This window comes from Macaca fascicularis, chromosome X (genome assembly GCF_037993035.2).
Source record: "Macaca fascicularis isolate 582-1 chromosome X, T2T-MFA8v1.1".
NCBI classification, from domain to species: Eukaryota; Metazoa; Chordata; class Mammalia; order Primates; family Cercopithecidae; genus Macaca; species Macaca fascicularis.
This window is the reverse complement of record NC_088395.1, coordinates 114193015-114220284: the sequence shown is the minus strand read 5'-3', so window position 1 is coordinate 114220284 and position 27270 is coordinate 114193015. Positions and strand designations below refer to the sequence as shown.

Genomic DNA, 27270 nt, shown 5'->3' with positions numbered 1-27270 from the left:
ACCAGCCTGGACAACATGGTGAAACCCCATCTCTACTAAAAATATAAAAATTCACCAGCTACTTGGGAGGCTAAGGCAGGAGAATTGCATGAACCCGGGAGGCGGAGGTTGCAGTGAGTCAAGATCGCACCACTGCACTCCAGCCTGGGCAACAGAGCGGTACTCGGTCTCAAAAAACAAAAACAAAAAATGGAACTGCTTTGAAAGGGATCAAAGTTGGGGACTGGGCCTTTTTTTGAATAATCTCAAAAGCTCATCCTAAGAAATGAATTACCCAAAAGGGCCCACAAGAGAGATCTTAATGTCAGAATATTCTGTAACAATGAGACCTGACCCACTGATTCAATACTTTAGGAAATAGCATGATGAGCAAGTGAAGGCATTGGTGCTTCACATCAGCTTCCCCCAGAGCAAAGATCTGAGATTAAAGAGGTCTAGAGGGTTAGAGGCGCACATTTCATAATATACTTTAGTCCCTCCTGAATCACTTTTGTCAAAGAGCTAGTTGTAAAGTAGAAATCCCGATATCCAACCAAAGCAAAAACAAAATAAACAAAAGTAGACTTGGGCTTCACAAATAAGGAAGCACTCTTCATGAAGCTCTGGAGCCATGTAGCTTCCCAAAGTAAAAGAGCACCCTTATTTGATGATGGGCCAAGAAACTCACTTAAGGCCGCCATGGTGGCTCACGCCTGTAATCCGAGCACTTTGCGAGGCTGAGGTGGGCGGATCACTTGAGGCCAGGAGTTTGAGACCAGCCTGAGCAACATGGCAAAACACTGTCTCTACTAAAAATACAAAAATTAGCCAGGTGTGATAGTGCACACGTGTAATCCCAGATAACCTGTAATCCCTCTCAAGGCTGAGGCAGGAGAATCACTTGAACCCAGGAGGTGGAGGTTGCAGTGAGCCAAGATCGAGCCACTGCACTCCAGCCTGGGTGACAGAGCAACAGAAAGATGAAAGACAAGACAGACAGACAGACAAAGAGAGAAAGAGAAAGAGAAAGAGAAAGAGAAAGAGAAAGAAAGAAAGAAAGAAAGAAAGAAAGAAAGAAAGAAAGAAAGAAAGAAAGAAAGGAAAGAAAAGTAAAAGAAAGGAAAAGAAAAGAAAGGAAAGAAAAAAAGAAAAGAGAAAGAAAAAAAAAAGAAACTCAAAATTTTGGAATGCACAATAATTCATCCTTAAATTTTGTACATTTACCTTCTCAAAATAGTTATTATTTAGAAGGGATGAAAGTAAATGCCCAGCCGGGCACGGTGGCTCATGCCTGTAATCCCAGCACTTTGGGAGGCTGAGGCTGGCAGATCACCTGAAGTCAGGAGTTCAAGACCAGCCTGAACAACATGGAGAAACCCCATGTCTACTAAAAATATAAAATTAGGTGGGCGTGGTGGCACATGCCTGTAAATTCCAGCTACTCAGGAGGCTGAGGCAAGAGAATTGCTTGAACCCCGGAGGCGGAGGTTGCAGTGAGCCAAGATTGTGCCATTGCACTCCAGCCTGGGCAAGAGCGAAACTCTATCTCAAAAAAAAAAAAAAAAGAAAGAAAAAAAGAAAGAAAGAAAGTAAATGCCAAACATATGTCAATTACTGATGAATGGAGGGAAATGATCACATTTGGCAAAATTAGTTCAAAATGAATAAATCACAGAAACTCTCCTCCCATAAGAAAATACCTAATTTGGATCTTCAGGAATAAGAACTAGAAATCCAGCAGACATTATACATGCTATAATTTAGGTATACTGCACAGAATTACACCCTATCACATTCTCAGTAAACTCCAGACATCTTAGTCTTACAGTTGAATAAATCTGCTGCCAATGTCTTCTCTTGCCTTAACAATGAAGCTAATGTAGTTTGGAAACAAATAAGAGCTATCATTGGACAGTGAGACATCTATCTAAACCAAACTTTCAGCAGAGAGATCAGTATAGATTATGATACAGACCCTAAATCACACAGGTACACACACTTTATTAGTTTCCTCTACAAGAGACAATAACATCAATCTTTAACAGGAATCTCAGTTCATTTGAGAGGCCAAATAGATCCAAATGAAGATGAAAATTAAATACTTAAATTAATCAAAAGGCACTACGATACCACCTAAAACCTACTGACTCAGCGGCAGTAGGCTAAGGAAGATCAAACTACAACACATCATCTAATGTAAATGTTAGCAATTACATAGCAGGAAGCATGTTTGCTTTCCAGAAGACTATGGTACAATGTTCATTTGGGCCCAAGAGGATATGTGGCCAGGAAAGGATCAAGATAGATGAAGGTAAAGCCAAATCGAAAGGGATAGTTGTACAAAGGAGACTCCAAGCTACATAGTCAAGCAGATGGCGATGGATCAGGCTTCTTCCTCCCAAGAAACATTTGCTGCACTGTGCTGCCTCCCCCCTCAACCACCCCCCACCCCCCACCCAATGTCTGCTCAAGCCGAGCTGTCTGCTCCTGCCTTACAGGATGCTCAGCTATCAGAACTAGGTTTGGGGTTGCCCAGGGCTCTTGCTATAATTTAGCATAGACCTTGGGGAGAACTGGTCACACATGGGTTGCTTTTGTTGCTAGTTGTTCTCAACAAAGAAAACACTGAAGCATTTACATGCAAAGTAGTCTAAGCTTCTCCAATTACAGTCAAACACCCTCACACAACATCCTCAAAAGTCTGAAATCTTGCAGCAGCTGAGCTACAGTTAAAGCTGCAAGGCTCACAGAATTATCAAGGAAGCCAGAATGAGATAATGCAGGTAGGAAGTCCCAGCAGTTAATCTCAATCCGTCTTTCCCCAATTCGGACAAGCTCTAATATACCTGATGTGGGATGTAGAAAGCTACACTGGAGCAAGTCGGGTCTTCTGCTGAATTTGTCATCAAATACCAAGGGGAAACAAGGGGTGGGGTGGATTTTATTCTCAAAAAGCCTCAGAAGTTACTCTATTATAAAGGGACATGGCTGAATAGGTAAGAAACGGATTCTCCATTGTGAGTTCTCCTGATGGCTTCTGCAAGGATCATAGAGATGTCAATCACCTAGAAAGGCAGGAAAGGAAATCAGGTTAATATCATATGGTCAGAGATGACTGGCCAATTTGCAGACACTGATGAGCAGCCAAGCAAGTGCCCTTCCTCTTAAAACTACAACACTGTGCTGTTTCCCTGTCATGAAGCTGCACTCAGCTATTCTTCATAACATTTTTAAGATAGCCACTTAGGGCTGGGCACAGTTGCTCACACCTGTTAATCCTGGCACTTTGGGAGGCCAAGGTGGGCAGATCACTTGAGGCCAGGAGTTGGAGACTAGCCTGGCCAACATGATGAAACCCCATCTCTACTAAAAATATAAAAATTAACCAAGCATGGTGGTGTACGCCTATAATCCCAGCTACTCGGGAGGCTGAGGCATGAGAATTGCTTGAACCCGGGAGGTGGAGGTTGCGGTGAGCCAAGATTGTGCCACTGCACTCCAGCCTGAGTGACAGAGCGAGACTCTGTCTCAAAACAACAAAACAAAACAGATAGCCACTTAGGAAAGAGTCAAAATGCTAATGGAGAAAAAACGCTGACTCTGGTTCATCAAAATGGCTGGGCATTGTGGCTCACACCTGTAATCACAGCACTTTGGGAGGCCAAGGTGGGAGGATCACTTGAACCCAGGAGTTGAGACCAGCATGGGCAACATGGTGAAACTCTGTCTCTACAATAAAACAAAAATTAGCCAGGTGTGGTGGTGGTGTATGCCTGCAGTCCCAGCTGCTTGGGAGGCTAAGGTAGGAGGATCGCTTGAGCCTGGGAGTTTGAGGCTGCAGTGAGTCAAGATCAGGCCACTGCACTCCAGCTTAGGCAACAGAGTGAGACCCTGTCTAAAAAAAAATGGTGGTGGGTTCGCATTTTAAAATCCTTATGAATAGGCTGGGCACAGTGGCTCATGCCTATAATCCCAGCACTTTGGGAGGCCGAGGTGGACGGATCACCTGAGGTCAGGAATTCGAGACCAGCCTAAACAACATGGAGAAACCCCATCTCTACTAAAAATACAAAATTAGTCGGGCATGGTGGCGCATGCCTGTAATCCCAGCTACTCGGGAGGCTGAGGCAGGAGACTCGCTTGAACCCAGGAGGCAGAGGTTGCAGTGAGCCGAGATCGCGCCATTGCACTCCAGCCTGGGCAACGAGAGCTCCATCACAAAAAACGCCGTCTCAAAAAAAAAAAACAAAATCACCTGTAATCTCAGCACTTTGGGAGGCTGACACAGGAGGATAGCTTGAGGCTAGGAGTTTGAGACCAGCCTGGGCAACATAGGGAGACCCCGTCTCTACACATAATATCAAAAAAATTAGCTGGGCATGGTGGTACATGCCTGTGATCCCAGCTACTTGGGAGGCTGAGACGGGATGACTGCCTGAGCCTGCGAAGTTGCGGCTGTAGTGAGCTTTGATTGCGCCACTGCACTCCAGCCTGGGCAACAGAGCAAGACCCCTTCTCAAAAAGAAAAAATAAAAAGAATGACGATAATCCTCCAATTACACATATTAATTTCAAAAAGCTCATAGATTAATGTAAACATTTTTAATTAGGCAAGGCCTTGTTCTTTTAGTGCAAGAGCACTCAAACTTTAGTGTCTAACAATTACTTGGGGAATTACTTTAAAATACTGGTTCCAGGACCTCTGGTTTTATAGGTCTTAGATGGAGCAAAGGAATCTACATCATTTTAATAAGAACCTTAGGTCCAGAGCACACTGAGAAACACTAAAGTTGGCAGAAGCGTATAATTAGTTTAAAGGTTTCACGTTATATCTACAGGGGCCGATAGTTAAGAGTTGGACAAACACATACTGTAAAGTATGAACTTGAAAACTTTAATTTGCATCAGAATCACTGGGAGAGCCTGTTAAAATGTAGAATCTTAGGCTCCATCTTCCAAAGATTCTGAGGTCTAGCAATTTAAACTTTTAAACAGGTGATTTTCCCAAGGCTTGGCAGTTTGAAAAGAAAAAAAAAGGGTGGGGGGAAGAAACAGGTGATTTTTAACTTTTAGATCACAAATTCTGATGACAAGACTAAATCCTTCAGATCAAAGAAAGATATCTTCAGAATCTAGAGACCTAAACACTTAGAAAAGTCTTGTTTTGCACAAATCTCATCCTCACCTGTATTTTGGAGCAATGCTTCATCTTGTCCTCCTGAGGTATGGTATTGGTGACTACTACTGCCTCAAAGCATGCATTGTTGATGCGAGAAATAGCCGGACCGGAGAAGATTCCATGAGTCAAGATGGCATAAACTCTGGTGGCTCCAGCTGAGAGAAGTCTAGAGGGAAAAAAAAGTTGGATTCATCTTACTTGTCATTGCAGAATTTTAGTCAGAGAGGAGTATATTAGCCTGCTTAGGCTTCTATAACAAAATACCATATGAAAAAAATAAAAAATAAAAAAAATATTATAAGGCACAGTGGGTTAGGGGAAAAAAATTTTAAGGAAAAGAAAATACCATAGAATGGGTGGCTTAAATAACAGAAACAAATTTTTCATAGTTCTGGAGGCTTAAAGTCCAAGATCAAGGTGCAGACAAAGTAGGTTTCATGCTGAGGCCTTTTCTCTTGGCTTGTAGGTGGCCACCACCTTGCTGTGTGCTCAGATGACCTCTTTGTGTGAGTGTGTGTGTGCACGAGCACGTGTGCGCATGGGGAAATGCTGGCCAGTTCTCCAGTATTCTCTTCTTGTAAGGGCATTCATCCCATTGTAAGGGCTCTGCCCTAGTGACCTCATCTAATCCTAAATATGTGCCCCTCAGGTAACTCCAAATACCATCACATTGGGGTTAGGCCTCAACATACATGAATTTGGGGAGGACACAATTCAGTCCATATCAAGAAAGAACTGCACTAAGAACTTATCTGAATGGGTCTGAATTAGTGTAGAAGGACTCTGGCACAGACTGCTGCACTCAACAAAATCTACTTCCTCTTCTTTCTGGGCACACAGCTGAACTACATTTCCCAGCCTCCCTCATATAGTTCAGTGTGGCCATGTGGCTTAATTCTGGCTGTTAAAATGTGGGCAGACACAGTGTACACCAGTTTTTGGTTGGACTTACAAAAATCTTCCAGGGGTAATCCTCTGTGTCCTTTTCCTTTTCTGGCTGGCCAAAATTGAAATGTCTTCCAAGGTAATCTTGGAAGCCCCATGTTAAAGATACAGCACCAAAGATTGAAAGAGTTCCTAACTATTGCTTAGAAAAAATGAGTCCAACAAGAACACTTGCATTGGAGTGTGCCATGGACAAAAAGGAAACTATCATGTTAGGGAGTTGATCTGTTATAGCAACTAGTATTCCCTTACTTGCACAAGGATGAAATGGGTTTTATGAATGTTTACTCCAGGATCCCAAACCAAGAATCATTCAGCACCCCAATTTTGTTTTTAGCACCTTATTATGTGCCAGGCACTGTGCAAGGCACAGATACAAGAAAGTTTAAAAAAACCCTTCTCAGGGCTGGGTGCTGTGGCTCACAGCTGAAATCCCAGCACTTTGGGAGGCTGAGGTGGGAGAACTGCTTGAGCCCAGGAGTTCAAGGACAGCCTGAGCAACATAGTGGGACTCCGTCTCTACAAAAAATAATAATAATAAATAATTACCCAGGTGTGGTGGCACGTGCCTGTAGTCCCAACTACTCAGGAATCTGAGACAGGAAGATTTCTTGAGCCTAAGATTTCAAGACTGCAGTGAGCCATAATTGTACTACTACACTCTAGCCTGGGTAACAGAGTAAGACCATGTCTCAAAATAAAAATAAAAGTAAAAATACCATTCTAAGAAACAATGCTACTCATAGTGGCTTGGATTGTAAGTAATGAGGGGCCACTTAAAATATTAAAGAGTGATGGGATCAAACCTCAGTTGCAAGAAGATTAGCAAGCATGGATAGATGGAGTGGGGAGGTGAGAGAATGGTGTCTGGCAATGGAGAACAGAGTGGGGAGGCAGTTTAGAACAGTGCAGGCAAGAGATGACAAGTAACATAAACATTAACCTGTCACAGGATTAGAGTGAAAAAAAGAAGTAATATGAACAAAAGTAGCAGCCGGTAAAACAGTCGAGAAGTAAGACCAAGGGTTCCAGCTTAGGTAAAATATAAATACGAGCACACATGCCTGTCTGCTCAGGATTTTTACTTTAATTCATTAAAACAAAAAGCAATCGCATGTAGAATACTCAGGGTGATCAAAAAACTTTGGTAATCAGGCGATGGTTGTCTAACATTGTGAATATAGTTAATGTCATTGAACTGTACACTTAAAATAGTTAAATGGCAAATTTTGTTATATATAGCTTAGTACAACATAAATTCAAAAAAAAAAAAACTAAGAAAATCTGAAAAAAAAATAAGAGTACTCAACAATTTCTATGTATTATAATCTAAGCCTTGGGTGATAAAAAATCTCCCAAAGTTACTTATCCCCTCAATTTGGTTCCAAAAGGAATCAGCAGGCTGAAGACATTCAGACAGCAATTGCTAGCTTTTTCCTTCTAACTACCAGCCCCATCAATCCACACTTACTTGTCAGCTGCATGGCAGATTGTGCCACAAGTGTCAGCCATATCATCCACAAGGATGGCCACCCGATCCTTCACATCTCCCACAAGCACCATGCGGTCCACTTCATTGGCCTTCTTCCGCTCTTTGTGAATCAAGGCAAAGTCCACATTCAGCCTGTCTGCAATGGAGGTCACTCTGCAAAACAGAGGGTGTTCATATGTATGTGTGGCTTCTAAGACAAAAGAAATGGACTAAAGAGGCTGGTGCGGTGGCTCACGCCTGTAATCCCAGCACTTTGGGAGGCCGAGGTGGGTGGATCACAAGGTCAGGAGATCAAGACCATCCTGGCTAACACAGTGACACCCCATCTCTACTAAAAATACAAAAAATTAGCTGGGCATGGTGGCGGGCACCTGTACTCCCAGATACTCAGGAGGCTGAGGCAGGAGAATGGCATGAACCCGGGAGGTGGAGCTTGCAGTGAGCTGAGATAGCACCACTGTACTCCAGCCTACGCAACAAAGCGAGACTCCGTCTCAAAAAAAAAAAAAAAAGGACTAAAGAATGAGCTTGTTTTGGGGAGGAGAATACTCCATGAAACCAATAGTTCCCAGGGCTGGAAGAAAGCAAGCAACTATCATTGACTTCTCATAGGCAAATACCACAAACTGGGTTTTATAAACCAATGCCTCCATATCTCAACAGAAGCTTATGAATGTACTGATCAAACTTAGATGAGTATTCATTCTGGGTAGAGGACAGACACCCTCACCAGTCCTGGGAAGCAGTATAACGCTAAGACACGCATGTTTATTTAATGGATTGGCAGTAGAAGGAATGAGGAAAGAATTAAATAATGCCAGGAGTACACAGACTGTCCCAATTCCCATCATGGAAGACCCGTGACTGGGGATGTGTTGAGAAGAGAACCTGACTGGCAGGAGAGGAGCAGCATCCAGCCTGTTCCAATGACTGTGCCCTCATCACTTCCCTCAGTGCTGTTCGCAAAACATCCATCAACTGTCACCGTCAACTGTACCTGGACACCAAGCTTGGGAGTTTCTTTTACAATTGCTAGACAGAAAGTTATACCAATTACCCAGACAAGCTGGACATCTCATCATTCGGTCCAAAGTATCTTCTAATCAAAGAGAATTCTTATTTTTCTTATTACAAGAGAAAATAAACCAGACTAGAAGGTGGGATAGAAGAAAAATTTGTCTTTTGACAAAGTACCACATAATTCAAACAAAAATCTATTCAGTGTAAATGACAGTGAGCTGCCCAGTGGCATGCCTGTCCGTGCTCCACTGTGCCATCTCCGTCATGTGTGAAGCAGCCCATGCTTGGGGATTTGTCCTGTTTTTTAATGTAGAACTGAACAAACTATAGCATTTTGTCCTGTTTCTCTTATGACTATGGTAACATGAGTTTTTGCTGGATAAGTGAGAACCTGTGACCACATAATAAGGTTTGAACCATAATCTAGGTAACGTTTGTACCTTGATCTAAACCAACCATACCCTGTACTCTCCACTACTACTGCATAAGCACATAACATTAATGGTAACCAATTTGCTTGGAATGATTACTTATCCAAGGCAAATTCATGATCAATTAGTTCAAGTATCCCAAACCAAACATACTCAAAGGTCAACAAATTCAGTGACCAACAACGCATCAAAAGGGCTAGAAAAAGTAACTCTCTACACCTTTTCACGAGAGAACTACTGTACAAATGAAAATCACACAGGAATCTCTACCTACTCCCCAAACCCTGCCAAGACTGAAGTGATAGACACCCAATTGGAAAATACTCCATCACTATAAGACAATGATAATGAAAAAAACAAATCAGGTAGCAATAAGTTGTCTACTAAAGGCAGTTTTCCTATACCCACCTTTGGAAAGAAAATCCTGCCTATTTCAAATGTGACTATTTTCTAAGTCCCATAGAAAGATATGAAAATAATGACCAACAAATTAAATATGACAACTACTAGCTGTGGGGATGTTTCTTAGGCTGTCTCTAGCTTTACAGATGGTAACTAGCAATTACATGGGACTCACCAAGCCATATATCTGGCTGGATAACAGAACTCAAGTTCTCAGCTTATCGGTTCTGTTGAAGTTACTGAAATAAAAGAGGTTGTTGAGAAACAGTCATTGAAGATTTGAATGGCTTTCAGAAAGTTCTGAATTAGCTCTTCCTAATCATCTGTGTTTTGTAGCTTTTCACTCTATTTCCACAAGAAGAAGAACATGTGTCACACTTTTGAATGCATTACTAACGAGTAATCCACTAAGGAAATCAAGAGCTCTTACTCTGCACCATGTGAGCTGCAAAGCACTGTAACTGGCAATCCCTGGCAATCAGTTTGTTTAAAATGTTAAGATCTTGGCTTTAAATAAAAATATCACGCTTTACTTTCCTTCCTGCTTAATATTTTAATCCCAAGGATCAAAATGATCTAACCAACAGCATTGTAAGCGGAGTGTAAAAGCGAATTTGTCCACCAATACGTGGTTCAATAGCAGCTGCTATTCATTAGAAAACCACATTTTCTACCCTTCCCAAAAGGTTTATAGCTGTATTGCTAGCTCTGTAGTGCCAAGTTACTCATAAGTTATAGTCAAGTCCATAATATGATGATTTAGGACCCCTTTTCTGTCTTGTCTTCCAAGTAGTAACTCAGGACAGTAAAAGAGGAGAGGGTAAAACTATATTCAACCCATGTGCTAGCTACTTATATCCATTCAAAAATACTTAAAAACTGCCACTTGGATAGAAAAACATCACTTTGTGACACAACCATCTGAAAGATTTTCCCAGTACATTGGGAACAATACTAATTTCAACCATACCTCTTAGCTCCACCAGCATCAGGTGAGACAATAGTGCAGTTCCTCCACTCAGAGATATTCTCCCTTATCCACTTTAGGACAGCCGGCTCTGCATACAAATTGTCTACTGGGATATCAAAAAAGCCCTGTAGAAAGAAGCTGGATCAGTTTTGCTTCACTTTACTTCTCTTCCATTTATAAGTGGCAAACACAAAGTAGTAACTCGCTCAGGGAATGTCTTACTGCAACATTCAAACCGATGGGAAGGCAGGTCCAGTGTGGTAGATTATAAAAGCCTCCCTGAATCTGGGCTATGTGAGAGATCCCAGCCAAGATCAACAAAGTCAGCCCTTAGTCAACCCACAACTGAACATAGGAACGTAAGTGAGCCTTTGTAAAGAATGGCTAAGTCCAGAAAAAACCATTAAGAACTGCCAAGTCAACATGCAGACTCAGTGAATTAGTAAATACTGCTTTATGCCACTAAATGTTGGACTGATTCATTAAGGAGTAAAAGCTAATGGATAAACCAGTTAGAGATGCTATGGTATATAAACTTAACGGAAGCTACTTATAATAAATGGTCACAATGAATAATTAGAAATCAGGAGAGCTGTGTTCTAATTCCAGGTGATACAAATTAGTTGTATTTCTCAATTAAGTCATTCCTTTTCATAAAAGGAATACAGTCCCTATCCAATGTACCTCATTGAATTCCCATAAGCTTGAAATGATGATTTGAAAAATATCTTTGAAAAAATATAAAATAAAGGTGGTATTCCACCCCCCTTACTTTGGGTTTATGCTAGAAAGCAGGCTCCAATATCTGTGGCTCTAAATTTAAGACCATGAGGCCAGGCACAGTGGCTCATGCCTGTAATCACAGCACTTTGGGAGGCTGTGGTGGGCAGATCACTTGAGGTCAGGAGTTCGAGACCAGCCTGGCCAACATGGTGAAACCCCATCTCTACTAAAAGTACAAAAAAGTTAGCTGGGCCTGGTGTCGGGTGCCTGTAATCCCAGCTACCTGGGAGGCTGAGGCAGGAGAACCACTTGAACCGAGGAGGCAGAGGTTGCAGTGAGCCAAGATGATGCCACTGCACTCCATGAATATTAAAGGGGAATAAGAATGATAATAATTAACAATAACAGCTCCTATCTATGAGTACCTGTCATGGGCCAGGCATTATAATATGAATTTAATGTTTTATACTCACAATAATGAAAAAGTATATGTTCAGAGAAATTAAGTAACCTTCCCAAGCTTACAAAGCTAGTAAATACCAGAGCCTTTATTCAAAGTAGTTCTGATCCCAAAGCCTATGCTCTTGCCATAAAACTAGACTGCCTCCCTATCTAACCACCTGAAATGACTAAGATCATGAAGTATGCTTAAGGTGAACACATTTAAAATGTTGTTAACATCTAGTTTATTTCAGATGTACTTGGGCATAATTTTTGGCTTCTCTGTGGTCTTCACCATCATCAGTCTTTTCCTCCCACCTTTCAAACACCAATATTTAGCTTCCACTGATACCTGAATTTGAGAAGCATGTAGGTCCATGGTGATAATATGATCTGCACCTGCTACAGATAGCATATTTGCAACAAGCTTGGCTGAGATTGGTGCCCGGCTCTAAATGGAGGGGAGGAAAGAAAAGAAAAACCAAAAAGCCAATTTGAAAAACAATTCATTTGCTCAAGAAAGTATTTATTGTGTACCTACTATGTTAAAGGCACTATGGTACCCAGAAATTCATAGAAGGAGACATGGCCATTGACTTTAAGTGGATCATAATTCAGAACAAATATTAAGTGGAACATCACTTTTCCAAATCAGGATACACTTATCAATAAAGAAAATACCTTCCTAACTTTTATTTTCTTAATTTAATATACACATTTTCATCCTATTCAAGTGTTTCCAATGCTCAATTATTCAAACTAGGCAGACTTTAAAAAATAATTTTATTAAAATCTCTTTCAACACATACATATGTAAACCTTTAACACCTAACATGTCAGGGTTTGAAGATATATCACAGAATAGATATTATAGTTTCCTTTGTAAATTACATCACTACTTACTCATCTGGTGGTCAACTTTCCAACAACTATGAACTCCTCAAATAAAACATACTTGCCGCACTGTAAAATAGCAAAGTCCATGCCCTTTACTTTTTTTTTTTTTTGTAGAGACAGTTGTGCTCTATCGCCCAGGCTGGAGTGCAATGGCATCATCTCAGCTCACTGCAACCTCCACCTCCCAGGTTCAAACAATTCTCCTGCCTCTGCCTCCCAAGTAGCTGGGACTACAGGCGCACAGCGCCACGCCCGGCTAATTTCTTTTGTATTTTAGTAGAGATGGGATTTCACAGTGTTGCCCATGCTGGTCTTGAAACTCCTGAGCTCAGGCACTCCTCCTGCCTCGGCCTCCCAAAGTGCTAGGATTACAGGCATGAGCCACTGCGCCCGGCCCATGCCCTTTACTTTATACTCTGTTGGAATAAAAATATCTGACCTTCTTCGAGGCATTGTATGTAAAATTGGGCATTAATTACAATAGACTTGCAAAGTTTTATGTATATGCCTTATCCTCTAATATACCAGATAAAGTAAGATATATATATAGTTTATCTATCTATCTATCTATCTATCTATCTATCTATCTATCTGTCTATCAGATCAAGTATTCATGTAACAGACTTCAAGTTTTATGAAGAGGTCACAACTAGGATCCCAATCTTACACTTTGAAAGGATCTACCATAATTTTAAAGTATACTCCAGTACTCCAGAGGAGTTGGTGCTTAGTCTTACTGATACAATTAAAAATACCAGTGAGCTAACTGAAAGTTATATATGTATCACTGTAATAAAACACAGACTACAAATGTGTTGCTTTATACAAACCAATTATATTTCTATTGTTTTGAAGATAGGGTAATACCTAAGAAAAGGTGATTTTTAAAATTCCCCCTAAATATATATTTGATAATTTTGGAATTTATTTGTGATCTGGGGCAAGTGCTCCTGCTTCCTCTGCTCAAAAAATAAGAATCTGCTCCAGGCCGGGTGCAGTGGCTCAAGCCTGTAATCCCAGCACTTTGGGAGGCCGAGACGGGCGGATCACGAGGTCAGGAGATCGAGACCATCCTGGCTGACACGGTGAAACCCCGTCTCTACTAAAAAATACAAAAAAACTAGCCGGGCGAGGTGGCGGGCGCCTGTAGTCCCAGCTACTCGGGAGGCTGAGGCAGGAGAATGGCGTGAACCCGGGAGGCGGAGCTTGCAGTGAGCCAAGATCACGCCACTGCACTCCAGCCTGGGCGGCAGAGTGAGACTCTGTCTCAAAAAAAAAAAAAAAAAAAAAAAAAAAAAAGATTCTGCTCCTACCTTATCTTTCTTATCCTGCCGGGCATAAGGGAAGCATGGGATGACTGCAGTAACCCGGCTGGCTGAAGCAATCTTGCAGGCATTAATCATGATCAAAAGCTCCATTAAATTGTCATTGATTTCACCACAACCACTCTGAACGATGTAGACATCCTCTCCACGTACACTTTCACCAATTTCCACACTACAATGAGGAAAGAAGGACAACATGAAATAGATTTTAAACCACTGTATTGTCAGACCTCCATATCCATAGGGTCCACATCTATGGATTCAACCAAGTGTGGATTCAAAATATTTGGAAAAAAAATTGCACCTGTATTGAACATGTACAGATTTTTTGTCACTATTTTCTAAATACAGTATAACAACTATTTACATAGTATTTATATTGTATTAAGTATTATAAGTAATCTAGAGATGATTTAAAGTATATGGCGGGGCTGGGCACAGTGGCTCATGCCTATAATCCCAGCACTTTGGAAGGCCAAGGTAGGTGGATCACTTGAAGTCAGGAGTTCGAGACCAGCCTGGCCAACATGGCAAAACCATGTATCTCTACTAAAAAAAACAAAAATTAGCCGGGCATGGTGGCAGGTGCCTGTAGTCCCAGCTACTCGGGAGGCTGAGGAATGAGAATCGCTGGAACTCAGGAGGCAGAGGTTGCAGTGAGCTGAGATCACACCACTGCACTCCAGCTTGGGTGACAGAGTGAGACTCTATGTCTAAAATAAAATAAAATAAAATAAAATAAAATGAAACAAAATAAAATAAAATATATGGGAGGGCCTGGCATCATGGCTCAGCACTTTGGGGAGGGCGGGACAGGGTAAAAGGAGGATCATTTGAGCCCAGGAGTTCGAAACCAGCCTGGGCAATACAGTGAGACCCCATCTCTACAAAAAATAAATAAATAAAAATAAAGTATAAGGGAACATGTGCATAGATTATTTCATACGGCCAGGCGCGATGGCTCATACCTATAATCCCAGCACTTTGGGAGGCTGTGGTGGGTGGATCACCTGAGGTCAGGAGTTCAAGACCAGCCTGGTCAACATGGTGAAACCCCATTTCTACTAAAAATACAAAAATCAGTCCGGGTGTGGTGGGTCACACCTGTAATCCCAGCACTTTAGGAGGCCGAGACGGGTGGATCACCTGAGGTCAGGAGTTTAAGACCAGCCTGGCCAACATAGTGAAACCCCGTCTATACTAAAGGCATAAAAATTAGCTGTGCATGGTGGCACGCGCCTATAGTCCCAGCTACCAGGGAGGCTGAGACAGGAGAATCACTTGAACCCGGGAGGCAGAGGTTGTGGTGAGCCGAGATCACGCCACTGCACTCCAGCCTGGGCAATAGAGTGAGACTCCGTCTCAAAAAAAAAAAAAAAAAAAAAAATTAGCTGGGTGTGGTGGCAGGTGCCTGTAGTCCCAGCTACTCAGGAGGCTGAGGCAGGAAAACTGCTTGAACCCAGGAGGCGAAGGTATATATATTACACTATTTCATATCTGCAGATTTGGTCTTGGGACCAATCCCCTGTGGATACTGAGGGAAGACTTTACTATACTTCAATAGAAAATAAGGTCTAAGAAGAACAGCTTCCCTACTAGTATGCTGTGAATAGTTACAGCTACATGTGGATATTGATCACCCAGGCTTCAGGAGATCCTCTGAAGGAGCCTCTATACCAGAAGCAGTTCACTGCCTTAGTTTACTCCAGTGTACTATACAAATGTTATCATTTTCTATGGTAATATTTTCTACTGTTACCATGTGACATACATGAAAAAGATTCATGAAATGGTTGGCACATGTTAGTCTAAAGTACTTACAAATAACTGGACCACAATTTTAGCAGGTGGCCTGTATCTCATTTCATATAGGTACATGTGATGTATATAAAATTTGATGCATCACCTGTTACTGTTACAGAGTCCACAAAAAGCCAAAAAAAAAAAAAAACAGTAGAAATATCATAAGGAGTGAATCACTACCGTTCTATAATAACACTTTAACAGAAGACAGTACCACCTCTACCGTATTGGCAATTTACCCAGTAAATACTAAATGTTCATATGCTCATCACTGTACTAGGTGCTAGGGAAACAATGGTGAATAAAATGTGGTCCTTGCCGTCATTCTGTGTTAACTGTACTCTGGTTCAATTACTAAGTAACTCTATAGGGATTTACTCTAAGTATGAAGTAGGGCTATATTTTACCACAAAAGTTTCAATACCCATATTTGGGTCTCTACCAAGAAAAACCTATCATCTAGAAAAAAAAATCACCTCTTCCTGTTCACCAGGTTTGAAAAAAAAGAAAATAATTTAAAAAATTTTAAAAATCACTTTAGTGATACCTCAAACAACACTATATTCCCAATTAATCCTCTAGGTGAGGTAGGGGAGTATGTGTGTATATAGACAAGTAGATCAGAATGGCTGACAATACCTACTGAACAAGAGAAAAACTTCAGTTCAAATCAAAAGGCAATAGAGTTATTAAATAAAAGATCTGCCAGGCGCGGTGGCTCACGCCTGTAATCCCAGCACTTTGGGAGGCCGAGAAGGGTGGATCACGAGGTCAGGAGATCGAGACCATTCTGGCTAACACGGTGAAACCCCGTCTCTACTAAAAATACAAAAAATTAGCCAGGCGCGGTGGCGGGCGCCTGTAGTCCCAGCTACTCGGGAGGCTGAGGCAGGAGAATGGCGTGAACCCGGGAGGCGGAGCTTGCAGTGAGCCGAGATCGCACCACTGCACTCCAGCCTGGGAGACAGAGCGAGACTCCATCTCAAAAAAAATAATAATAATAATAAAAAAATAAAAGATCCATACTTCTATCTCACTCTAAGCACTATCTTCTGTGTGGCTTCAGGAACCACCTACTGTCCTATTTCTGTCACGATCACTTTTACCCACCCTTCTCTCCCCAAACAAAACATCAAGGAGAATTCCAAAAGGGACTTATATGAAAACTGGCAGAGGCAATTCTATTGCCAGAAGAAGCTGACGTAGGAGATAATTATTTATTTATTCCTTTCTAACCCAAGATGAAAGGGAGCTGGGAGTGGTGGCACACGCCTGTAATCCCAGCTGCTCAGGAGGCTGAAGCAGGAGGATTGCTTGAGCCCAGGAGTTCAAGTCTAGCCTGGACAACACAGGAAGACCCTCATCTCAAAAGCAAGAAAAGACAAATGGGGTTAGTTTATATTGTAAAGCAAGAAAAATAAAAGCAAGTGAAAAAAAAAAATCAAACTAGAAACCCATTAAAAACAGGGAAGCTGAGATTCCTGGCAGCCAGAACAAAAAAGAAAATGCACTAGTTCAGGATAAACCTTTTTTAAGACTGGACGCAGTAGCTCATGCCTGTAATCCCAGCACTTTGGGAGGCCAAGGCAGGCAGACTGCCTGAGCTCCCAATTTCAAGACCAACCTTGGCAACATGGCAAAACCCTGTCTCTACCAAAACACACAAAAATTAGGCGTGGGGATGTGCATCTGTAGTCCCAGCTACTCGGGGGACTGAGCTACTGAGGCAGGAGAATTGCTTGAACCTGGGAGGTGGAGGTTACAGTATGCGAAGATGAAGCCACTGCACTCCAGCCTGGGTGACAGAGCGGGACTCCGTCTCAAACAAAACAAAAAAAACAGGCAGTGGTCATTTCAAGGGACTTTTGGGACTTTTTCAGGTCTTTTTTTTTTTGAGACAGAGTCTCGCTCTGTTGCCAGGTTGGAGTGCAGTGGCACGATCTTGGCTCACTGCAACCTCCACCTCCTGGGTTCAAGTGATTCTCCTGCCTCAGCCTCCTGAGTAGCTGGGACTACAGGCGCACGCCACCGCACCCAGCTAATTTTTTGTATTTTCAGTAGAGACGGGGTTTCACCATGTTGGCCAGGATGGTCTCGATCTCTTGACCTCGTGATCTGCCTGCCTTGGCCTCCCAAAGTGCTGGGATTACAGGTGTAAACCACCGTGCCTGGCCCAGATCTTTCTTTACTACTAGCTCTGCCCTTTGAGAGATGTCAAGCTGAAAGAATCACTTTTATGTTTTATGTTGAACAACTCTGTGGTTGGGAGGCAGACGCAGGAGGATCACTTGAGCCCAAGAGTTTGAGGCCAGCCTGGGCAACATAAAGAGACCTCCTCTCTACAAAACAACTTAAAAATTAGTCAGGCATGGTGGCAAGTGCCTGTGATCGCAGCTACTGGGGAGACTGAGGTGAGAGGATTGCTTCAGCCCAGGAGTTAGGAGCCATGATAATGCCACTGTATTCCAGCCTGGGTGATAGAGTGAGAACCTGTCTCAAAAAAAAAAAAAAAAAAAAAACCTCAGAAAATTTTAATCCTGCTCGCATTCATTCTCCATATACCAGCTCCTTGACCAAAATATCCATTTCCCTGGAGGAAAATAAAAGTCAGGCAGGCATACTGATTTCCAAACATGTATCAGAAGCTTATGGCTCTTGTTTCAGTCAAGAACACAGAATACCATCTGTGCTTCAGACATTCACTTGCCAGAGTCAGGATGTTTGATTAAAAGTTGGAGAAGAAATGAACAAACGTAGTTTGACAATTGATATTAGACAGTATAAGGGACAAGCTATTCCGCTATGTTTTTAAACCTTTATCATTATCAAGTAAGACCAGAAAACAACATTCTTAGACCACAGCGGCTTATCTCCCTTTACAAATGCCTCAACTATCAGTCAATATAAAAAATACCCACAAAATTGCTATATTGTGCATGATGTTACTCGATATCACTATTTAGAGGTCTCACCCATAAAATTCTTAGGATTTTGTGCCTGGAAATTTCTAAATAACTTTATGAAAATAAAAACCACATAATCCATTGCATATGCCTTTAACCCTCTGGCTGTCAGGAAGCCAAGGGATACAATTTAAAAAAAGTAACACTAGGAGGGGCAGGGTGGCTCATGCCTGTAATTCCAGCACTTTGGGAGGCGGAGACGGGCAGATCACCTGAGGTCAGGAGATCGAGACCATCCTGGTTAACACGACCATCCTGGTTAACACGGTGAAACCCCGTCTCTACTTAAAAAAAAAAAAAAAAAATTTGCCGGGCGTGGTGGCGGGCACCTGTAGTCTCAGCTACTTGGGAGGCTGAGGCAGGAGAATGGTGTGAACCCAAGAGGCAGGGCTTGCAGTGAGCCAAGATCGCGCCACTGCACTCCAGCCTGGGAGACGCTCCAGACTCCGTCTCAAATAAATAAATAAATAAATAAAATAAAAAGTAACACTAAACTTTAGTAATTGTTTTATGCCAAATTGCTGCCACAATTACTGTAGTCCATGGTTCTGTAAGGCTTCTGATACCTACCTTAACAAACAGTTTGTACTTGTGATTATCAAACATACTTCAAATCCTTTCTTGAAAGCAGGTGAGATATTATTTAAAAATTAAATTATCACTGCTAATTAAAACATCAAAGGGCATCTAATATATAGCTTTAGTAGAGATTATTATTTTATTTATTGATTGATTTTTTTGAGACGGAATCTCACTCTGTCACCCAGGCTGGAGTGCAATGGTGTGATCTCTGCTCACTGCAACCTTTGCCTCCCGGGTTCAAGCGATTCTCCTGCCTCAGTCTCCCAAGTAGCTGGGACTACAGGTGTGTGCCACCACACCCGGCTAAGTTTTGTATTTTTAGTAGAGACAGGGTTTCGCCACATTGGCCAGGCTGGTCTCAAACTCCTGACCTCAGGTGATCCGCCTGCCTCGGCCTACCAAAGTGCTGGAATTGCAGGTGTGAGCCGCCGCACCCAGACAAGGTGATTATTTTTAAAATATACATATTCTAACATCACATAAGGCTTGAATAATATTTTTTTATAAATCACTTATCAAACAAAAAATATAAAATAAATAAAAATCACTTATCAGCTCACCACCCAACACAATCGCTAGTACCATTTTTGTTATTATATCACTTAATAATCAACCAACAGCTCAGCTATTTCTCAAAGCCAAACTTTTTAAAATTAAAAGCTACCTTCCGCATAGAAGGATATTTGTTATAAGGCATGTATCTAATAACTTGAAAAGGTTATTTAACTGTTTAAAAAATGTGGTGCTTTTGAAAAGATCTTACAAAAACAAAACAAAAATAGAGAAGCTTAGAAAGAAAATACATAAATAAAATAAGGTGGTGCAAGTAAACTACGTGATACTGCCTTGTTTTACTGTGTATAATTCTAATTTCACTTATTAAGACCAATGTTTCCCTATAGTAGTACTATAACATACAGACTTTGTTTGACAAAGTCTTAAAGAGTCCATGAATTGCACTCCGATTATACAGCTTGGTTCAAGAAGTCCTCTAAAAATCTTAACCTTATTCTTATGGTTTCTTCTAAGTTATGGCAGTGATTGAGAAGAACACTTGTGCCTAAAACCTGTTTGGTCCTAACATAATCTATTAAGTGGAAAACCCTAGTTCAGCAATTTAGAGAGTAATACTCCTTGTTCTCTCCCTCTAGTTAATGGAGTGTTCTCCAAATGGCTTTGGGCCAATCATTCTCTCAGCTGTTTTGGTGAGGCCAGAAGACTGGCTATGTCTGTCCAATAAGTGAGAAAACTAGCTTCTCTTTTCCCTTTCCTTTAAGGTCAGGCATAAGTGTATCCAATTGACATGGAATGTCAAGAAACACCCAAAGTGAATCTACAAGGTGGATAGTATTCTTAAGAAAATCTGAAGAATTTAGATTATGGAGATACTGGCAAGTGCAAAATACATGGGATGAACTAACCACAACCAGAAAATACAGCTCTCAGGAAAACCCCAGGCAACCAAAGTTCAAGTCTTCCTCCTCTCAGCTAGTACAGAATAACCAAATAAACTAAAGTTATTTACAAATATTGAAGAAAATAGAGTCAAAATTTTAGAATATCTAAAAGTTTTTTTTAAAGCCAGGTGAGAGATCTTGTCAGCAACAATTTAAAAGAACAATAATACCCAGAGCTGGGCAAGTTACTCTGCATCTTACTGTAGTTCCCTTCTCTGTAAAATAGGGACAGTAAGAGTTATTCCTCATAACAGTTTTAAGGGGATTAAACACAATGTATACTAAATGCTTAGCAGGGAAACTAGCACATGTTAGGCATTCACTATACATTAAATATTATGGCTGGGTGCAGTAGCTCATGCCTATAATCCCAGCACTTTGGGAGGCCGAGGTAGGGGAATCACCTGAGGTCAGGAGTTTGAAACCAGCCTGGCCAACATGGTGAAACCCCGTCTCTACTAAAACTACAAAATATTAGCCGGGTGTGGTGGCGCATGCCTGTAATTCCAGCTATTCAGGAGGCTGAGGCAGAAGAACTGCTTGAACCTGAGTGGCAGAGGTTGCAGTGAGCTGAGATCGCACCACTGCACTCCTGGTCAACAAGAGTGAAACTCATCTCAAAAAATAAATACATAAATATTGTTAATATTGTATTATTGCTGACGAGACACATTACTGGGGAGTAATCTGGCAATAGGTATCAAAAGCCTGAAAAATGGTATCTACCCTTTAACCTAATAATTACCTTCCTAGGGATTTATTTTAAGGAAATAATCAGAAATGGTCAAAGATTTATGTTCATGGATTTTCATATAAAAGCATTAGATCAAAAACTAGAAATGTCCAGTAAGAATTTGGTTATATAAGCTGGGTGCGGTGGCTCACGCCTGTAATCCCAGCACTTTGGGAGGCCGAGGCGGGCGGATCACGAGGTCAGGAGTTCAAGACCAGCCTGGCCAATATAGTGAAACCCTGTTTCTACTAAAAATACGAAAAATTAGACGGGCATGGTGGCAGGTGCCTGTAATCCCAGGTACTCGGTGGGGCTGAGGCAGGAGAACTGCTTGAACCTGGGAGGCAGAGGTTGCAGTGACCCCCGAGATCACGCCATTGCACTCCAGCCCGGGTGACAGTGCGAGACTCCGTCTCAAAAAAAAAAAAAAGAATTTGGTTATATAAAACTATGGCATAATCATAAGGTAAGACTATATAGCTATTTAAAATAACATAAACTAGCCCACCTCAGTGGTACGTGCCTCTATTCTCAACTACTTGAGAGGCAGAGGCAGGCAGATCACTTGAGCCTGGGAGTTTGCGCATGCAGTGTGCTATGATTGTGCCTGTGAGTAGCTATTGGACTCCAGCCTGGGCAACATAGTGAGACCTCATCTCTAAAAAATAAATTAAAATATTTAATAATAAAAAAAAGAAAATCATATATACTAAGTATTAAAGGGAGAAACTGTTCAAAATACATTGCTAAGTGAAGAGAGCTATAAATGTATTAAACATTCTTGAAAAAGTGTATCTTACACAAATATCTGGGGAGTCAGAAATGATAATGTGACATTTATGTCAGGTGGTGAAATTAAGAGGCATATCTTCTCCCTTCTGTGTTCTACATTTTCCACATTTTCTGCAATACCATCACCACCCCTTCTTGTCAACATTTATTGTTGTACTTATGTTTTGGACAAGATCCTAAGAACTTTACTCCTAGCTCATTCAATCCTCATAATAACTGTATGGGTAGGTACTACTTTACAGATTACTGGGGCAAAGAAAGGTTAAGGATTCAGATCCAAGTTTTCTGATTTCAGCACTTTTAACACCCACCCCCTCTGTGTGTGTGTGTGTGTGTTTCCTAAATAACCGGACAGCCAAGGATGATCCTTATGTTAGAAGAAAAGCTACTCTGCTCAAGAAAGCATCAACTAAGAGTCACCTGGGGGAGCAGTTATAGGAAGCAGTTACCATTTCTTCAGTGTAGGAAAAACAAAGATGGGGGGAACTCCATAAAAAAAAAATTGTGATTATGTTCAATGAAGATTTCAGAATATCTAGGAACCAAGAAGTTAATGATAAAGCCAAAAACAAGGAAATCTAACCGGTCAGCAATTATCCATGTTGGACTTAATAGAAATCAATCAGTCAAAAACTAAGTTGTCCTCCCCCTCTCCTCTCCCAATATATCTTCAGGTTCTGGGGCACTGCATTATGCAGAGGGCAGAAGGATTAACACAAGGAGAAAATAAAGCTTTCAAGCCTTCACATTTTTCCTAGACACATAGGAAAAGGATTAAATATCCACAGGGGCCAAAGAAAACCTCTAAATGAAAAACATTATTGTCCCCTAACTATATTGCCAATCACAAAGTCTAGTCCTGTTTTGTATTCTTTATTAAGGCCCATGAGCCATAATGGTTTGGAAAAATCTAAAGACAGCAGTTTGTAAGCCTCTGTTGACTAAGGTATTGCCTGGTTACAGATGGCAATGTTTACACTATCATTTGCATCACAATCAGTAGCACAATAATTCGGGAAGAAGCTGTCCATTATCGATGACATTACTTTATCAGCTGGGTCTAAAAGAGATAAGGGGAGTTACACTTGGAAATCAGTACAAAGAAAGCAAAAAAGTCAGCAAAAGCATTTAGGAAAAAAATATTCGAAATATTCTTATCCGATTATTAGGTGAAAACTTTCCCCTTAACAGATCTGTAAGATTGTGGGCAGGGCCCTGATTTAATCGATAGGGTAACAACAAAATACAAATTATACCTATCAGAAACTAAAGATCCCACACTTAGCTGGAGGGGGCACTGAAATAATCAGGTAACCAAGTTATCTCTAAAACAGTCCCATGGTGCCGGTAGAGGGTGTAAGTCAGGGAAGGAAGCAAGTTTTACTGGCAAGGCAATGGAAAAAATGCAAGATGCAATGCACTGTCCAATCCTGGTCTTCCACTACATTAGCTGTCCTCAATTATCTTTAACATTCAGGTATAAAATTGCTTCCTAAATTCCCTACACAGAGCTTAAGAAGTAGCCAAGTTCAGGATGGACTCGGTTACTGAAAAATACGCTTTTGCATTATCTGTACCACTAGCTGCACTGGGGAAGGTCAAAGATTCCAGAATTGAGGTTTCCAAGATTTTCTGGATGGCTCAAGCTGAGATGCTGGCTATCAAGGATGCAGAGTCAACGCATCACTTTAACCAATCAAGTATATTTATGGCTCCGATTACTCAGGTGGATGATTCATAAGATGAGAAAAGCCAACGCTTGCTGATCTAAGGGAAGTCGTAATAATTTTGGCGCCTGCAGTACATAATGTCAGTTTCTCTCAACACCAAGCCGAACAGACCAACACCATTTCGAATTAAAAAGCTGCTTCTTGGACTCTAGGAGAAGAAAGACCAGGAGAGCTCAGTACGCAGGTAGGCTCTCTAAATGCAAGCTAGTCCAAGAGCTGAAGCAACCCTGTCCAGCCTGGGTGGCTCAACAGCAAAGCCAAGCCACGTGTCCCTACCGCCCTGCCTAAGCGTCGATCCCCTCTCGTCGCTCTATGCAGCCACTATCTATTGGGTCCCCCAGCCCTTGCCCTCAAATGCAGAAGCTTCGCCTCACGCTCCATCTTTTGACTCCACCCCACGGCATGGTAAGAATGAACGTGACCCTCGCGCGAGAGGTAAAATAACGGAAACAGCCCGTGGGGTACGCTAGTCACAGAGCTGCACCCTCTCCCTCCTCCCCCAGTCTGAGTTCGAGCGGCGACCCCATCCCTCCTGTCCTCCGCCGCCTGTGCAGGTGAGGTCTAGTAGGGGTCCCAACTTGGTCCTTACCAGGTCTCCTGGTTGCTGAATTTCTTCGTCACCACCTTGCCTAGCTCCAGGCCCAGGCGGTCAGCAATTTTCTGAGATAAATCCTGGTGGGAGCTGCCGCTGAAGATTTTGATATTCGGCATCCTGGCCAACTACCCTAAGCACTCCGCTAAGCGATCACGGATGCTGCAGAGACGGGAACCGAAGTCGGTCAGAGACTCAATACTAAACGCTTTGCGTTGCTACTCCGCCATCTTACATTCCCGCCCGGCGCGCGGCTCTAAATTACCCAGAGCGGCGGAGGTGGGGTCAGCAGCGAAGTCCACACCCAGCTGGCAACGATTAGCTAAGAGGGAGCGAAGGGCGGGGTTTGGTCCTCACTGTAGCTCTGCCTCCTTCTGATTCTCTCAGGTATTGGCTGAAGAGCATGAACGGGGACGAGTCTAACCCATAGCCCGGCCCCTTGTAGCTAGGCGGTCGGGCACAGGAGACGTTGGACTAGGGTTGGAGGGATGCTCGTGACGTCTGGGGCCAGATCGCTCCCGCTAGCGGGAAATCAATCATGCCTGCTTCTTTATTTCCCCTCCCTCAGCTCAGGAAAGTAAGTCTGGCTCTGGTTTAGAGTTTCCTTTAAGAAAATCTGTTTATCAGGATGACAGCCACGAGTTTGCATGTTTCTGAACACATTTTTTATCTCTTTATAAGGATAGGGCTGAATTAAAACGTTTTTACATCACAGACGTGCATGCAAAGAGTTTGCTTGCCCATTGTAATTGCAGTGTCGCCTTTGCCTGCAAGACAGTTTCCAAGCGGGAAGTGACTGAAGGCATGCCACCTGAATCATCCAAGAGACACTGCAAGAGAAAGTTGTTTTGTTTCTAGTGCTGGAACCAAGTATGTTGAGACAAGTGAAGGAGGATGGATTTTCCAAACTATCTGGACAATAAAGATCTAACTTTTATAGCCCTTGGAAAGGAAATACAGTGTTCTATGGGACTTCAGATAAAGAGCCCTGAAGGGACTGAAAAAAACCTGGGTTTTAGTCCTGTCTGCCTCATGTAAGCCTCAATGTCATCATCTACATGTTGCTAATGTGGACTTTTACACCATGTTTTATTATTTTTATAGTGATACTTGTTAATTGGACCTAAGTGAGCCTTTATTCTTGCACCACGTTTCCATTAAGCATATTTCAAGCATGGGTTAGGAGAAGATAAAAATCATACAATTCTGGAATCAAAAGTGACCATTGTGCTCAAAACTACCAAATGTAAAAATAGAAGGGACCTCAGAGATCATATAGTCATTTTACATATGATAAAACTGAGATGGAGGTGGGAGAGGGATTTATCTAAGTGGCAAAGGCAGAAAATACTCAAAGCAGCATCCTATCTTTGTCTTACCGCTATTTTCAGCAGTGTCCATGGAGGACTTCTCCTGACCTTTTGTTGCACGTTTACAAGCTCAGAAATTTAATGTAAGCCCATGTATGTAGGAATACTCAGAGAACGAAGTAAACTGCAAGGTAGAATATTAGTAGTCTTCCATCATAGGCCATTCATCAAATATTTACTGAGTGTTCTATTGCATACAAGGCAGTGTGCTAGGCATTGAGGGGACTACAAAGTATTTGCCCCAAGGGATTCGTTCATTCAATAAACATTTAGTGAACATTCTTTATGTGCTAGGCCCTGTTTATTAGCACAAGAATACAGTAGTAAACAATTAAAAATACCCTGCTCTCATGGAGTTTACGTTCTCAAGCAATAAACATGTAAATAAGCAAAATACGTAGTATGTCAAATGGCAGTAAGTGCTGTGGAAAAAAAATCAGGCAAGGAAGGTGCGATAATGTGCCAGAGTGTAGAGGAGAGGAGTACAATTTTAAGTAGGGTGGTCAGAGAAGACCTGTCTGGGAAGGTAACATTCAGGCAAAGACCTGAAGGAGGAAAAAAAAAAAACAAAGAATGAGCCATGCTGATATCTCGATAAGCAAAGAGAACACCAAGGGCAAATACCCTAAGGCAGATGTATCTCGCTTGTTTGAGGAATACCAATGCGGGACCAGTGTTGTGTGGTGGAGGTGGAATGTGTCTATAAAAGGAGGAAGGTGAGGTCAGTGAGATAAGAGTGACTGGAGGCCAGCACGGCATGGTGGCTCATGCCTGTAATCCCAGCACTTGGGGGCGCTGAGGCGGGCGGATCACTTGAGCTCAGGAGTTCAAGACCGGCCTGGGCAACGTGGCGAAACCTCGTCTCTACAAAAAATACAAAAATTAGCCAGGCATGGTCATGGGCACCTGTAGTCCCACTGAGGCAAGAGAATCACTTGAATTTGGGAGGCGGAGGTTGCTGCAGTGAGTGGAGATCACACCACTGCACTCCAGCCTGGGCGACAAAGTGAGATTCTGTCTAAACAAAACAAAACAGTGACTGGGGGACGCAGGTGGGCACGATGGCTCATGCCTGTAAAACTCAGTACTTTGGGAGGCCGAGGCAGGCAGATCACTTGAGCTAAGGATTTGCAGACCAGTCTGGGCAACATGGCAAAACCTTGTCTTTACAAAAAATACAAAAATTAGCCGGGCATGGTGGCAAGCACCTGTAGTCCCAGCTTCTGGGGAGTATGAGGTGAGAGGATCACTTGAGCCTGGGAGGCAGAGATTGCAGTAAGCCGAGATTGCGCCACTGCCTTCCAGCCTAGGCAACGGAGAGAGACCCTGTCTCAAAAAAAAAAAAAAAATGATTGTGGGGAGAGTGCTGATCATGCAGAACCTTATAGGTTATTTTAGGGGTTTTTGCTTTTACTGAATAAGAATTTTTAGCAAAGAGTGACAT

At 42.1% G+C, this 27270-nt stretch overlaps 1 protein-coding gene across 2 annotated transcripts; it reads right to left on the bottom strand.

Annotated features, from left to right (window-relative positions):
• Positions 1-1960: 1960 nt before the first annotated feature.
• Positions 1961-24714, bottom strand: PRPS1 (phosphoribosyl pyrophosphate synthetase 1). 2 transcript variants are annotated; one of them, XM_045384340.1, is made up of 7 exons: positions 24454-24714; positions 13793-13976; positions 11935-12033; positions 10419-10543; positions 7575-7748; positions 5165-5324; positions 1961-3044 (listed from the first exon to the last, which is right to left on the bottom strand). In XM_045384340.1, exons 1-7 carry the CDS (start codon positions 24573-24575, stop codon positions 2952-2954), a joined length of 957 nt encoding a protein of 318 aa, XP_045240275.1. In that variant the 5' UTR covers positions 24576-24714; the 3' UTR covers positions 1961-2951. The 2 variants fall into 2 exon arrangements, with proteins under 2 accessions (XP_045240275.1, XP_045240276.1); XM_045384341.1 differs by lacking the exon at positions 13793-13976.
• Positions 24715-27270: the final 2556 nt, after the last annotated feature.